This window comes from Fukomys damarensis, unplaced genomic scaffold (genome assembly GCF_012274545.1).
Source record: "Fukomys damarensis isolate Sample0158 unplaced genomic scaffold, DMR_v1.0_HiC HiC_scaffold_5, whole genome shotgun sequence".
NCBI classification, from domain to species: domain Eukaryota; kingdom Metazoa; phylum Chordata; class Mammalia; order Rodentia; family Bathyergidae; genus Fukomys; species Fukomys damarensis.
The window spans coordinates 11,281,168-11,296,043 of record NW_022900917.1 but is presented as its reverse complement, the minus strand read 5'-3'; the positions used below and the strand labels follow the sequence as shown (position 1 = coordinate 11,296,043).

General features: G+C 35.8%; 1 protein-coding gene across 2 annotated transcripts in view; it reads right to left on the bottom strand.

Moving 5' to 3' along the window:
* The window catches only part of Csmd3 (CUB and Sushi multiple domains 3), a 1,090,649-nt gene that overhangs the window by 630,201 nt on the left and 445,572 nt on the right, over positions 1-14,876 (bottom strand). For both annotated transcript variants that reach the window (XM_010619527.3, XM_033759931.1), the window contains one exon: positions 650-774. In XM_010619527.3, coding sequence (XP_010617829.1) covers positions 650-774 — 125 coding nt within the window. The remainder of the gene's footprint in view (positions 1-649; positions 775-14,876) is intronic.

Below are 14,876 nucleotides of genomic sequence, written 5' to 3'. Positions count from 1 at the left end.
ATAAATTCAGCACCAGGTGAAGTGTACACATTTCAACATTTGAACCTATTTACAAATTGGAAGGTACCCTAAGCTGGCTATTTTAGCTTTTCCTGGTTCCTCCCTCAAGGAATTCCAATTTCACTTTTCTTTAATAACAGTTCTGCCTCTGTTTAAACTTTTCCTGAGTCAGTTTTCTGCATTACATATGCCTACTTTGGTGTGCAATTACTTGTCATATGTGATGCCACAGGGCTCACATACATACATAGTTTCACTAATTATGGAAGCTGTGTTTCTCTTCTAACTGCTACCGGCATCACCTTATGAACACAAAAGTAATTAAAATGACAGATTGCACGAGTGGAGGTGGAAATATGATTAGAAATCCATCTCAGTATTTCAAAAGGGAGGGTAACTGTGATTTTTGTTTCAAAAGACCAGACATTTCCAATGCCTTACACTTCAATGTGACTAGTTGATTAGACATTTCTTGGGCACCCAATAGAGCAATTTACAGATTTTCAATAAATATTGTTCAATACATGAGTTACGTGATTCATGAAGATACCGGCTCCTAGATTTAATTAAAATTTACACTCAATAAACAAACTCAAAACGATTACAATGTGTTCAGACAGCAGTTTTAAACTTTAAAGCTTTTCTTTACCTTTACACACAGGCCTGTGGTCACTCCAAGCAGCAAAGACTTCCGCTATCCTCTGGCATGTTATGCTCTTTGCCCCCTGTAGGACATAATCTTCATCACAAGAGAACTGAACAGTGGATCCAAGGCTAAAATTGAAAAAAGAAGAAAAAAGAATGCAAAATATGATCAGAAAAAATAATTATCAGGCTCCATTTCTTTTGTCAATATCAAAGAGGTCAACTATGTACCATGGCGAGAAAAAGTCCCTGGGAAAGCAAAATGTAAGTATATGTCTTGCAAACTTATGCAATAAAAGTCCAAAAGAATTCTAATGTAAGTCAATACACGCATATATCAACATAAGTTACAGAAATGTGAAACTATCATCAAGTTTAAATATCTTGTATTTCTAGACATGAAAGCTGAATGATTGAATAAATTTTACCATTTGATACATGATAAAGGTGACCAGAAAGTGGACAACCTAACTTCAGTCCCAGTTTTGGTTACCTATTACATCACAGTGCTTCTGCAGAATGCATTTTCCTATGTAGCTATCTAGACATAGTCTTTGAATATCCATGTGTATCTATAAATATGTACTCATTGAGGGCAGCACAGTCATGCTGATTATTTCTTTGTCTAGAGCTCATGCTACATTTGGTCATTTAAAATTCACTCACTTTTTACTATTTAACCTATTGCAATTTAGATGGGTTTCTCCAACAAGTTGCTAAAGTTACTGTGTTAAAAATCCTGAATACCAAGTGATGCTTTTCTGAATGAAAAATTCAGCATGCATTTTCTTTCTTTAAATCCTTAAACAGTAATACATTGGAAGGAAGGAAGGATGGAAGGGAGGGAGGGAGGGAAAGAAACGAAAGAGAGAGAGAGAAAGAGAAAAGGAAAAAGAAAAGAAAAGAAGTTAGTTAAATGTGGTCTCTGGTGTAAATCAAAGATGATGGCATAAAGGGTAGTGTGTCAAGGGACACTGGCTTTAGCATAGGGAAAAGTCTTTAAAACCTAGTCTCTTCTGGAGCCATAAACTTTTCAGTCTCTTACTGTCATTTTAAAGAGTGGCTTCACTTCAAATATCAAATATAATCAAAAAGGTGTAACAAATCAAAGTGAACAGGAAAATAAATTATCATGAACGGCATGTTCATATAACCAAACCAGAGGGGGGGTAAATATTCTTTTTAGGACCTATGACTTGTTAATGATTTTGTTTTATTTTGACTACTGTAGAACATAAAGAAACTTACATATTTACATAGTGGTTAACTCTATGCCTTTTTTTTCTGCACCCTTTTTAGAAAGTGGAAAAAAAATCTATTTTTTTCCTGTTGCAAAGATGAAAACATTGGAGATATTTCAACAAAGAAATCTGAACAGAGAACATTTTATTTCTCATATGTATCACGAGAGCCTGCAGTGCGAGTGCACTGTGGAGTGGCTAAGGCCAGCTAACATACGCACTGCATCATGCAGTTAGGTTGACTTTTTTTTCCCCTCAACATTTCCCATCTATCCCATCAAGTAAATCCCACTGGCAACACTTCCAAATTCCAGACTCCGGCGTTTCTCACCCCTACACAGTCACTGTCCTTATGTGAGCCACCATTATTTCTGATCTGTACTGCGGTCATAATCCATTTATTATGCTCTTTTTCTTCACTCTTCGTTGTCTTGTCTCAAATCATTCAGGGCGATATTTTGAAAAGAAACACTACATAATCTGAGCCACTCCTGTACTCAAATCTTCAACTGTGTCCTTGTTTTTCTCAGAATGAACCGAGTGCTCTTATCTCATCTGTATGGTCTGGGCCCTGCCATTTTTCTTTTGTTTTGCTTTAAGGTTTAATTAAAAAAATATATTATAATACAAGAGATAAGGCAAATAAGTCCCCCTTGAAAGCCGCCCCTGCTTCCAGCGTAATATCCCATTGTTCTTGCCACTGTTTCTAAAGTTTTTATTAGTATGCTTGTGGCACATGACACATACTTTCTCCCTGAGTGGCGGGTGCAGCTCCCTCAGCCCTTTGGCTTCGCTTCCCACCGCTCTGTCCTGTCTCCTCCATTCTCGGTCCCTCCCCATCTCCTCAGATGCTATCGGGGTACTGGATCTCAGAGCATGATCCCCGGGCCAACTCCCTTTATCTCAATTCCTCCGTCGCCGTCCTCCACTCTTAACTCGAACACATTCACTACGCATGCGCCTCTGTGTCTTTACGTTTGCTGTTATTTGCACGAGAAATCCCTTTCTTCAGGGGTGCCTCTGTCCCCGTTTCATTTCCTCACGTGTCATCTTAGTCACAAGTCCCTCCGTGACTGCTATGTATAAAATGGCTAATTCCGCACATAGCTTCAATATTTTTTCTTAATACACGCTGCGAGGTGCATTATACACATCTGTCTATATATTGTCTTTCTCATCTCACCAGGAAAATTTCAGGTACTTATCTTTTGCTTTCTGACCTGTAAAACATTTCACAGACTTCAATAAGTTCTTAGATAGATAGATAGATTGATTGATAGATAGATAGATTGATAGATAGATAGATAGGTAGATAGATAGATAGATAGATAGACAGATAGATAGATAGATAGAAAGAGACAGATGGACAGACAAAACCCTCTTCCCTGAGAAATAACATCTAGCCAGAAAACAATCAGCCTTGACAATGAGAGATTAAAGCTGCCGGCCACAGTCAGCCTGTCCTTTCCTTCCCTGCCATTTCTATTGGCTTGTGTGGGCTGCTCTGTCAGGCAGGCAAGGAGAGATACAATACTTGGGCCTGGCATTTTTGATGCCCCTAGTTTTCAAGCCTGTGTTTCCAGCTAACTCTTATCTGGAGAAAACATGTTAGATAGCAAGAATACACGTTTTGCACATATACTGTTTATTATTAACTGTCTAAGTTAGCTGAATGCATTCAATTGTATTCATTTCCCTCTAATTGATAAAATATTCAGAGGTCAGGATACTCAAGGCTATTTTCTTATAATCCATAAGCACTTACCTTCTATCATAAAATGATTAGACTACTAAAGAGAGGGGAGACATATAGAAAATTGATGCAAGGAAGCAGTTAGGATTTTAGGCAAATTAGTTACAGCTTTAAAGAGCATGGTGAGGGATTCTGACCTTTATTCTAAGAAATGTGGGCAGCTACTGTAGGGCTGTAGGCCAGTAAACATGATACTTTATTTCTTAAAGTGAAGACTTTGGCTACTGTGTGAGGAATGCAATTTGAGAGGGCAAAAGGAGAAGGAAGTTCACTTAAGAAGCTCTTCCAGTAATCTGTGCTTTTATGAAGATGATACGGTGGCTACTCCTACCAGGAAGATGGTGACTAGAAAGTAATGATGATGAAAAGGAAGACCCAGTATAGGTCCTGGGACAGGAATAACCTCATTACTATTTCTCATTGTCTTAATGAATCAACAATCTATCAAAATAACTATATTTGTCATAGCTTAGTATGATGTTCTCATTTTAACCAGAGTCTTCTTGTTGTAAGAGGTAAGTGGCATTGTATAGAGCGGTTTGGATTAATTTGTTTGGATAATAGCAAATTAATTTATTTGGTTTGGAGACAGGTGAATGGTAATAATAAGCACCTAATTGCTTTGCTACTATGACAAAGACTCCCAGTGACGATCTCCGAAGTTTCTCTAACCTCTTTCCCAGATAAACAGCTCTGGCTTTTTTCTCCAGCTAATACATCAGAGAAAGCAATTTAGATGTAGAATGCAGTTGAACAGTAAATAACAATTTAAAATAGAGAGTCTCAGAGATCTTTCTCATCCCAACTCTGCCGTCAACAAGCTTTTGAAAAAGTAACAATATAAAACTCAGCTTCCTTTCCTACTTTGACAGTGTAATGATAAATTATACATTGCCTAACCCATAACAGGCACTCAATCATTTCCCTCCATCAGAGAACCAAAACATGAGACAGGGAACCAAAACATGAAATTCCGATGCTTGGGGGTTCTCATAGCTGTGATAGTTTAAAAGTCATTTTGAGTATCTCCGTTTTGCTTTGCTTGTCTTGACTTTAAAATTTCCTTCTTGTAATTTATGCCTAAATTTTGGTGAAAGAAACTTATTTTTCTCCATTGGTGGGTTTAACTTCTCTAAATTTTATTGTCTTCCATATCTTCCCTGAGAAACACCCTATATTCCATGCATCATTAAAACCTATACTATCCTCGGAATTTCAATTGTCCTCATTTTGAGGCAAGATAGAGTAACAAAGATAAGCAGACATGAGAGAAGGCAATCGTAGTTTTAAAGTATGGTCAAAGTTATCCATGGTAAGCCATATATTGATCCTGTAGCCTTTAATGTTCTTCTAGGCCCATCACTACCAAAGCCTTAAGAATCTTAGATACTAAGAGTCCATAAATTAATATAGTGCACAAAGAAAAGGGTAACAACCTGATCTGAAGATAAAGAAGCAAATGAAAATAATATAAAGGATGTTATAAGCAAAACATCTTAGATCATCTCTCTTAAAGGACACGTCCAATCTATGTGAACCTCTAATCAGAGTGTATCTCACCCTTAGGCACCTGCAGTCTTTTCTGAGTAGGCACCTTTTAAAATTTAAATTGTATCAGTATATTTTAGGTATACAATATAATTACATTCATCATTGGAGATTTGTACCTTTACATATTTTGATTCTTATTTTTTCCCATATCCTGCCCTCCCTCCAACCCCTCCGCCCTTCCCTAATTACAAAGCATTTGTTCCATTTTTTCATTTTCTCAATGATATATCCTGGAAGTCTGTTAGTTGAGGTTATCATTTCTTTGGAGGGATCTCCTTACAAGCCAGTCTGATAGCAATTTTACCTAAGCATCATTAAGACTTGGTTCTAATTTTGTTACCCATGAAACTCTTTCCATTTCCTCATATTAGAATTAAATGGTTTCATGTCCATAGCAAGCCAATTCCCTTTGTAGAATATTTCTACAATGATCTGAGGGTCTGGATTAAACATTAAGAGTGTGGAATAGTGTACTCTTAAAGAAGATAGGAAAAAAAATGAGCCTTCTCATATTGGCAGAAGGGCTATTTTCTATTTCAAAATTTTCTATGAAAAAGCTGGGCATGGTGGCGCACACCTGTAATACCTGTAATCCCAGCACTCGGGAGGCTGAGGCAAGAGGATCGCTGTGAGTTCGAGACCAGCCTGGGCTACAAAGTGAGATCCAGGTCAGTCTCAACTACATAGTGAGACCCGGTCTGGAAACAACAACAACAATAAAAAAATTTACATTAAATTAACTTATTCGATGCCATTCAAAAGTATCATATATGAGATTTTTGGACACATGTCCCATACCTGGCCTCTGATTGAGAATATTTTCTACTGTTCTATTTTTTAAAGGACCTCTCTATGTGATGGGGACAAAATAACTCAAGTGAAGAATTAGTAGTTTCCTGAAGTAGAACGGAAAATGTATTAGAATAATCCATTCTTGGCTATTTTTCCTGACTTTGTACCATTCATTATTTCTTCTCTGTCTTGAATCTTCAACATATCATATTTAGCTAGAAGTAAAATTGATATTATTAACCTAGTTATTTGTAAGTTGTAAAATTATATCTATTCCGATATCTACAGTGTACAATAAAGAATCTTATTTTCAAAGTGTTGACAATAAACTGGTAATTTCTCTTAGATATTTTAAACAATTTTTAACTTTTATTAAAAAATTTAAGAGTTTAAAGAGAAGGGAAATAAAGGCAATTGTCTTTCTTTGTATTTCTGATTTTATCTCCTTTATAAAATCATTATTATCTCTTCTCGAGGTAATGACAATGGAACAAAAGTTATGTCATACAAAGGAGACTAATCCAGCAATCACACATCTTTGTATATTAGTCTTCTTATCTACTGCTTTGTTTGCATTGCTGCTATGACCATTCTGGATATTATTCCCAAGCATTGTATTGTGAAATATCCAAGAGCTCTCATTATCTTGATGAATATTCAAAACAACGATTACTATTACTATTATTATTACTATTACTATTCCCAAACCTGGCCTGTTGTATAAAATTTCAAATATACCAGTAAGCTGATGCTGCTATCTGCCCAGACTCTCCAATATTCAACTTTATTTCTGTCGAAATTCTGCCACCAGAAGGCAGTTAATCTTATGGTTTTATTTCCAGTACTTATATATGTCTATGAAACATAAAATAATTGTGTCAAAAATGGAACAATTCCAAAGGGAGCAACACCTTGTACAGGAACAGAAATAGGAAAGAAATAGGAAAGCACTGGGAAAAAGTATTACTTATGTAGATTTTAATATGACAATAGCATCCTTATTAGTTAAGTAGCTAATTAAGCCAAAAGATAAGCCATAGACAAAAGAATTAAAATTCTACACATTCATGGAATAGAGAACAATTATAATCTTATGATACAACTTCCTATAACTTTCCTATAACCCCCAAAATTAACTGTAGTGCGTTCCTCATCTTAGAATCCTCAAAAATCTTGCTATCTGATAAAGTTTTACCATCTTAATTTTAACAGAACTGTGAAAACAAATGACAGCTGAGAACTTTATTTTCACCTTTATCTTTCTCTTTTTAGAAGCTCTAAAACAATTCCTTATCACCACTTGTTCTGTGTTTTTTTAGATTTATTTTGCCTTAAACATGTCATTCAGAGATCAGATTTTGTTTCTTGATTAATCATATTTTTTTAGATCTTTAGTCATAGATAAGCACAGTGCTTTAACATAATTGGTGAAGGGCTGTAGAATATTTTCTACTGTTCTATTCTACAGACACATTCTATGTTATAGAGTAAAAGAAAGGTAAATAGTATGACAACGATACTTTTGAAAAATAAAATATTAGTACTGTTTTTGATGATTACTAAAAATGTATAAGGATATAATGTAATAATATTCTGTAAACTCAAAATATAAACACAAGTGATGAAGTATAATTTATTCAAAAAGCCTACACAAATTATCTGTCTGTGATGTATAGATTTTTTTAACCTAAGGAATTAAATTATCCAATATATATATATATTACAGCTTTTCAATTAATGCTGTTGATATATATATATATATCAACAGCATTAATTGAAAAGCTGTAATATGAGTGCTGTCATTTGGTTGCTCTAACCATAAAAAAAAAACAGTTAATGGGACTTAGAATTGACTTATATAATCCCTACAAATCAACCTGTGAAGTGAAATTAGTGCAAAAATTCTAGTCCTGAAAAATAGTTAAACTAGTAAAATTTAGTAATTTTTAATGCTTGTCACCATTCCAAGGTTTCTCAGTAGAGATTTGGTATGTTTAGAACATTTGCCTCCAGTAAACAAGTCATAGAAAAGACAACATTAACATCATGCCCCTTAGAACATTAGCTCCATCTGTACCCACTGCCTCTCCAATGCCCTACCTTTGACCCTCACATTCCTATAGGATAGCAATGGACTAAGAAATGTCATCAGGATAATTCCATTTGTCTTTAGTTTTTAAAAAGGTTCATTGATCATTAAACTTTGATATTTTATTAGGAGTAGCTCATTGATTTTAAAAAAGAAAACTTCCAAAATGACTCATTTTATTTTTAAGAATAGTAGTCAGGAATAAATCAACTGACGGTAAGCTTTAAACAGTTAACACCAACTCCACCTCCGAGTAAGAAAACATTCTTGAAGGACAGATGAAATAAGCCTTATGATATTCAATGTGATAAATAAACTAAAGTGATCAGTAATTTTTATTTCACTGAATAAATGTTTAAAATAATACTAAAATTATTATCTGAATAGGTCATTCTGGCTTACAAAGATTCTTCCTACATGAAATCTCCTTTGATCTCTTTCTGGAGCTGTTATCTGTCAGTGTCAGTTGTTCCTTCAGTAAAGGAGTAAAAATATGCAAGAATAAACTCAAAAGACACTTTCTGAACAACACTTAAAGTGTAAAACCTGATGTGCAACTCTTGTTCTCCTTGACAACTGCTCAGTGCTTCACAGACTGGCAGGACCAGTAAGATAGAACACTGACTATTTATGTTTAATATTTGCCTCTCAAATCTTACATGGAGGTGCTGACATGCACATTAAATTATTGTGTATGTCACTAATGCAGATTTGGCATACTAAGCTCCTACTGTCGTAGTAAAACTGTAATGTAAAACAAACTCTGCTTTTCATATTCAGTTCATCAGCATTACAGCCCATTGAGGAACATTTTGAGGAGATTACATTTTCCCTGGGTGCGTTCTAACTAAAATTCCATAAATCAATTTGCTAAGTATTAAAGCAAAATCTGTCAAAAGAAATATACATTGAACACTTCATCATGACATGTTACTGTGGCTCTTTAATGAATAAAAAGTGTCTGTCATAGAAGTTAGGGGAGTTTAACTTTGAAGTCCTTCTCATTTAAGGGAATGACTACTGTAAGGCAGCTCCTCTAATGCAGACATCTGAAAGTTAAATTATTCTGATAAACTTTATAATCAATATTTCCCCTCACATAGAAGGTGTCTTTCTAGTAAAAAGAGAAGTTAAAATTAAAGGCAAGAAAGAGTGCTTTAATGTTAGGCACATCTCGGTAAGAGCTTTCTGAAATTAATCAGGGGGTGGCCTCATAGAAGCCAGAGTTCACCCACAGGAGCTGCCCTTGGCATGAAGCCTGACATTCAATCCACTCCGCCACCAAAAAGGGGATAGAGGATTGTGCAATAACCTGGAGTTCTCCTTGGAAGGTTTTTTCTTCCTCCAGTTATACAATTCAGAAAGTCTCTATCAATAGATATTTTAGGTTATTTTAGTAAGATATAAATAGTATAAAATACTGTCAAATGCTATATGATAATAACGAATATCTCCGCATTCAGAATTGGACTATGGATTCTCTTAACTTAAAAAGATAAATCCCAAGCAGTCTCCATAGGTTCAAACTTTTCAGGGCAGCTTTCCCAGGATGGCAAAAATTTTTACTGTGATTGTTAGGGGAGATATATGCAAGTATCAATGTCTCTACCAACTCATATTAGTTAGAGACTATAATATACAAACCCAAAGAAATTGAAATGGAGTGTATCACACTCTAATCTTCTAAACCAAATCAAAGTTCCACATAGGGATTTCTATGCAAGTAGAGATAAGTGAGGAAACTATAACCTTAAGGTCATCCTTCTATCTTAGAAATTAACTTACAATTGCAGAAGCCACATTGTTTTATATTTAAAAAAAATAAAAAATAAATTCAGAGTCTTAATAGCCAGTTTATCATGCACAATGAATTCCAAAACCATGAACTACTTAGTTGTAAAGATGTCTTCTCTTTGGGTAAGAAAGTTTGAACCCAAAGGAAATCTGAACTATATCAACAGCATCTAGTTAAGGAAAGCAGACTCGCAGACAGAAGGCAGGGTTTTACTTTAGAGTCTCTAACTGATAGAATAATTGATAGATACATAGGTACTTAAACATTTCTTCCCTGGCAATCATGGTAAAAGATATTGTCACAGACCCTCCAGAAACTCCCCCAAGTTCTCACTGCTGGGGGGCTTTTTGTGTCTCTCAATGCAATGTCCCAGAGTCCTCCACACAGACTAAGCCCCGCTGTGCCCTATGGTATCACTACAAACTTTCAAGTCTCCCTTTGACCTTAGCATCTTTTAAAACTGCAAAGCTCCCATGCAAAAATGTGAACATTTCAGAATATTTCAAAATGTGTGAAAGCAAATATTTCCCAAGAACTTTGGGGGAGTCATTTAAGATATGAGTTCCTGTTCCTGGTTTCCATGCCAGTCCTAGGGATGACCTGTGATCACTCTAAACCATTTCTATTGGCTCCATTCTGCTCAACCAGTGATTGTTCTAAGGGTGCACAGGTCAAAACTTTATGGCTATTTAAATAGATATTGGCTAAGATTTTCCTAAAATACAAGTCCTCAAAACAAGAAAACTCTGCTTTTAATCCTTTTCCTTTGAATGAGGTTTCGATGTCTGCAGGAAGTGCAAGTGTTCTGCCTTCCTGGGACAATCAACATAAGACTCAAAACCGAAAAGCAAAGAATAAGAGATAAGAATAGCAGAAACAGCAGACAGGCATGGTGGCTCCTTCCTTTAATCCCAGCACTCTGGGAAGCTGAGGTAGAAGGATCATAAGTTCAAATTCAGCCTGGGAATGTCAGTAATTTAGCAAGACTTTCAAAACAAAAATAAAAATTTAAAAGGTGCAAATGTACTTCAGGGTAAGGGCCTTGGTTTCAATATCAATCCCCAATACCAAAAAAAGAAAAAAAAAATTACGCTTGAGCCATAAGGACCATTATGGAGCAGGAGAACTGACGCCGAAAAGTAATTCTTCCGGGCTTCTTACTGGAGAAAATGAGCCTGTATTTGTAAATTTCCATCAAGTGTTCCTTTACATGCTACATCACCCTTTCTTTGTGCTGTGTTTAAACAACACGGCACTCTGGAGTGAAGTACAAATCATGGCGGTGTCCAGTAGTTGGGACAGTTCCCCTTTCGCTTGTCCGCTCGGCACTCTCCTGGGGCTTGCTCTACTATCCGCTCAAGGTCTACAGCTCTGTGTCAGGGCATGTGTTCCAGACCCACGCGCTTTCTGAAATTCCCTCCTTCTACTCTTCCTGTATATCTAGAAGATTTCAACAAACTTACGTTGTCACCTCCTCTTGGGGACACTTACAGTGTTCATCCCTGTAGTCCCAAAAGACTTAATAATCTGTTCCTCTGTATATTACATATATTCTTATACTTGTATTTATCATTATGCATTAAAACTTTTAACTTCCGGTGTTTTCTATGTAGTGAAAAAGCCCCCTTTTACATGTCTGCTTATAGCAATTTGTCCAGTGCCTGGTATATCGTGGGCATTCAATAAATGTCCATTAAATTGAATGATTCATAAAATCTCTGGACCCAGCCCAGTCCTATTGTCTACTTTATTCCTTCACCTTTAATTCTACCTGCCTTGGAAACAGGAATGCAAAAAATAGATCTTCAGGTGACTGAGAAAATAATTTGAAATTTTTATCTAATATGAGATCTTTATAATCTTATGATAAATGCTGTTAAAAACTTATTTTAGATACTCTTGAATAGTTTGAACTCATTATACCAACTTCAAATATCTTACTTTCTGAAGCTAGGCAAAAATAGTTTTCTTTTTTACACCAGGCAATATGAGCCTAAGGATAAATAGGGGAAAAGGACAAAACAGCTCTTGTTCCCATGGAGTTTACATTCTTGTGAAAAGACACAAACTCTCCAGGATCCACATGGACAGCAAATATCGCATTAGTCCTTTTCAAGGGGAGAAGCTGAATGCCAGAATTTAGGTCTAGTTAGGCAACAACAGAGTTGATAAAAGGACAACAAATCAGTCTAAGTGGAACACAGGGGATAGATGAAAAACTGAAAAATTGCAACAGTCTTGTTCAGCTTCTCAAGTACAAGAGTTTTAGTCATGAGAGAGAGAGAGAGACAGAGAGAGAGAGAGAGAGAGAGAGAGAGAGAGAGAGAAAGGAGAGAGGAGACTCTCCTGCTTTACACCTTTCATTTTCCTAACAGTGTGAATGGCCAAAGTAAGCAAGAAGCCTCTGAAACACCCTTCCTTGTTTACTCCCTGACTGGCCCATGAAAGCAAAGAGGGAAAGTCAAGGCATGGTTTCATCATCAGGTCAAAAGCCATCAGGTCAAAGATCAGCACAGAGATAATAAATACACAAACACAAAAGTATCAGATGACAAGTACCAAGTGGCACTGATGAGTCACATAGCAAGAAAGGGCTGAGTGATCAGACAAGCAATCTCTGGGAAGTAAACATTCAATCTGATATCTTATTAACAAGAAGGCATTAGTACAGGGGTTTCCCTGCAGGAACTTCAAGCAGGAAAGAGCTAGAGTGGTTTTCAAAGCAGTGAGGGCTGATCAGAGGGGAATATGGGGAGAGGGATCAAAATGGGTTCAGCGAAAAAGAAAGAGAACAGGTTGTACAATATTTTTCAAGTATTGGTTTTATTCTAAGTGTAAAAGGAAAAGCCACTGGAGGATTTGAAAAGAGAAATGAACTAATTTGATCTGTTTATAAAAGATCATTTTATCTGCTTTGTGTTGAATACAACATAGATGAGAACAGTAAAAGGGAGACCAAGTGGGACTTATATGGTCTAAAACAGATGACAGAGGCATGCATTAAGAAAGTCTTAATTGAAAAGAATATTGGCCACATTTAGAATATGCTTTGGAAGCACAAACAATAAATACTCTTGAAGGACTGAATATGAGAATGAAGTTAAGAGTAGTTAACAATTCTACATAAGATGTTTTAGAGGGAAAATATTATTTCAGACAGGTACTTTCCCTCTTCTTCTGTTTCTACATTTTGACTGATATTTTATAGATCTTTTCGTATTTCTTCTTACTCCAAATGTCTTGTCTCTGTTCTTTTATGGATCATTTTTATGCTAAAGCCAGTCTCTCAGGAACAGTGCGACACATCTGTAATACCAGCTACTTTGGAGGCTGAGGCAAAACTGGCAACATAATGGGATCTTGACTCAAAAATTAAAAGGGCTGGGGATGTACTTCAATGTCAAGTGGGCCTAGGTTCAGTCTCCAGTACTGAAGAAAAACAATTTCATTGCTCAAATATCTCTTTCCCATGTATCACATTTCCTACTATTTTCTCTTATTTTTGTTTCAAAATTCATAACACCTGTAATTCATATCATTATATAACATAACTAAGGGCACATCACTTTTTTAACTTTGTCCAAGTCACACTGGACTTTCAACATAAGAAGAGCATTTTTTTTTTTTTTTTTTTTGGTACCGGGGATTAAACTCAGGTCCTTGGGCTTGCGAGGTAGACAGTGGAACCACTGAGCTAAATCCCTGGCCCTAAAGCATTTTCATTAAGACAATTCAGATATACTTGATAAAAGCTATTTCCCTATGGAAACTTACACGGTATAAGTCTGAGAAAGAATATCTTCAAATGTATTCTGGGAAAGGCTGACGGATTTGATCTTTTGAATTTGTGTTTAGGCTCTCCTTATCATTGATAGAGATACTACATTTTTATCAGAATTTATTTTTTTAAAAGCTATCATTTGAAAGCTCATGCCATAAAATACATGCTTAATCTCATTTTCATAGAATTGACATTCTTTTGCTATTTCAATATTCCACTGGCAGAAATAGTGCACCATCCCCACATGGTTTTATTCCCTTAATGAAATATTTTAATATTTTTCTAAATATGTACATTTGAACTTTCCTTCAGTAAAGGATCACCGTGATTTAAATCACTTGTGTCCTCAAATTATTACTTTCATTAACTTTTTCATCTTTAATATTTTTACCATCTTTCAATAAATTGCTTTCCCTTCCAGCAATAAAGAGACCATGCGGGTAAAGCTCACAGGGTACAAATAAATGCTAGGCTTATCAAAATATGTTCACAGTTTAGGGCCTATTATTCACCTTGTTATCTTTTTTAGATTTTTTTTCCTACGTGAGTGTCTCTGTAAGTCATATATCCTAAATATCCTACCAGCTTAGATGAAAATACTAGAGTGGTTTAAAAATCCATTTTGACTGATTCTCCTATATGTTTATACCATTTAAAATAGATTCACTTTTATAGAAATTAGTTTTATGAGATAATATTTTGCTGAAATATTTGGGTCCTAAGCATCAATAAGACAATTGTGCTCTCGGTACACACAGCTTTCAGAGCTAAGTGATATGTATTTCAAGAGTCCACTCGGAGAGGTCAGATACTCCTTTTCCATATGGATAATCACCATACAAGGAGTCTTAACTGTGTTAACCTTATGAAATAACACTGGAATAAGGTGGTGGCAGTGCAGGTTTCTTCAAATTAAACACAGCAAGCTTTTCTTGAGAATCTAATATTTTTGACCTGGTGATGAATGTAACATGCTATTTTCCTCAATAGACAGAGAAAGTACCAACCGTGGAGATCTGATAAATGTACAAGTCAAGTGATTCAAATGATCAAGAAAGTATGGGTAAAATCTGTAGGAACGGAAGATGAAGCAAATCCACTTGAAGACTGGATGGGATTCTTACAGGTGAAACTTAGCAGAATCATGCCACACGATAGCAGAACCATGTGCTGTGTTGTAGAGCTGATAAAAGACAGAGGCATTTGGAAGAACAATTTGCCTCAAGGAA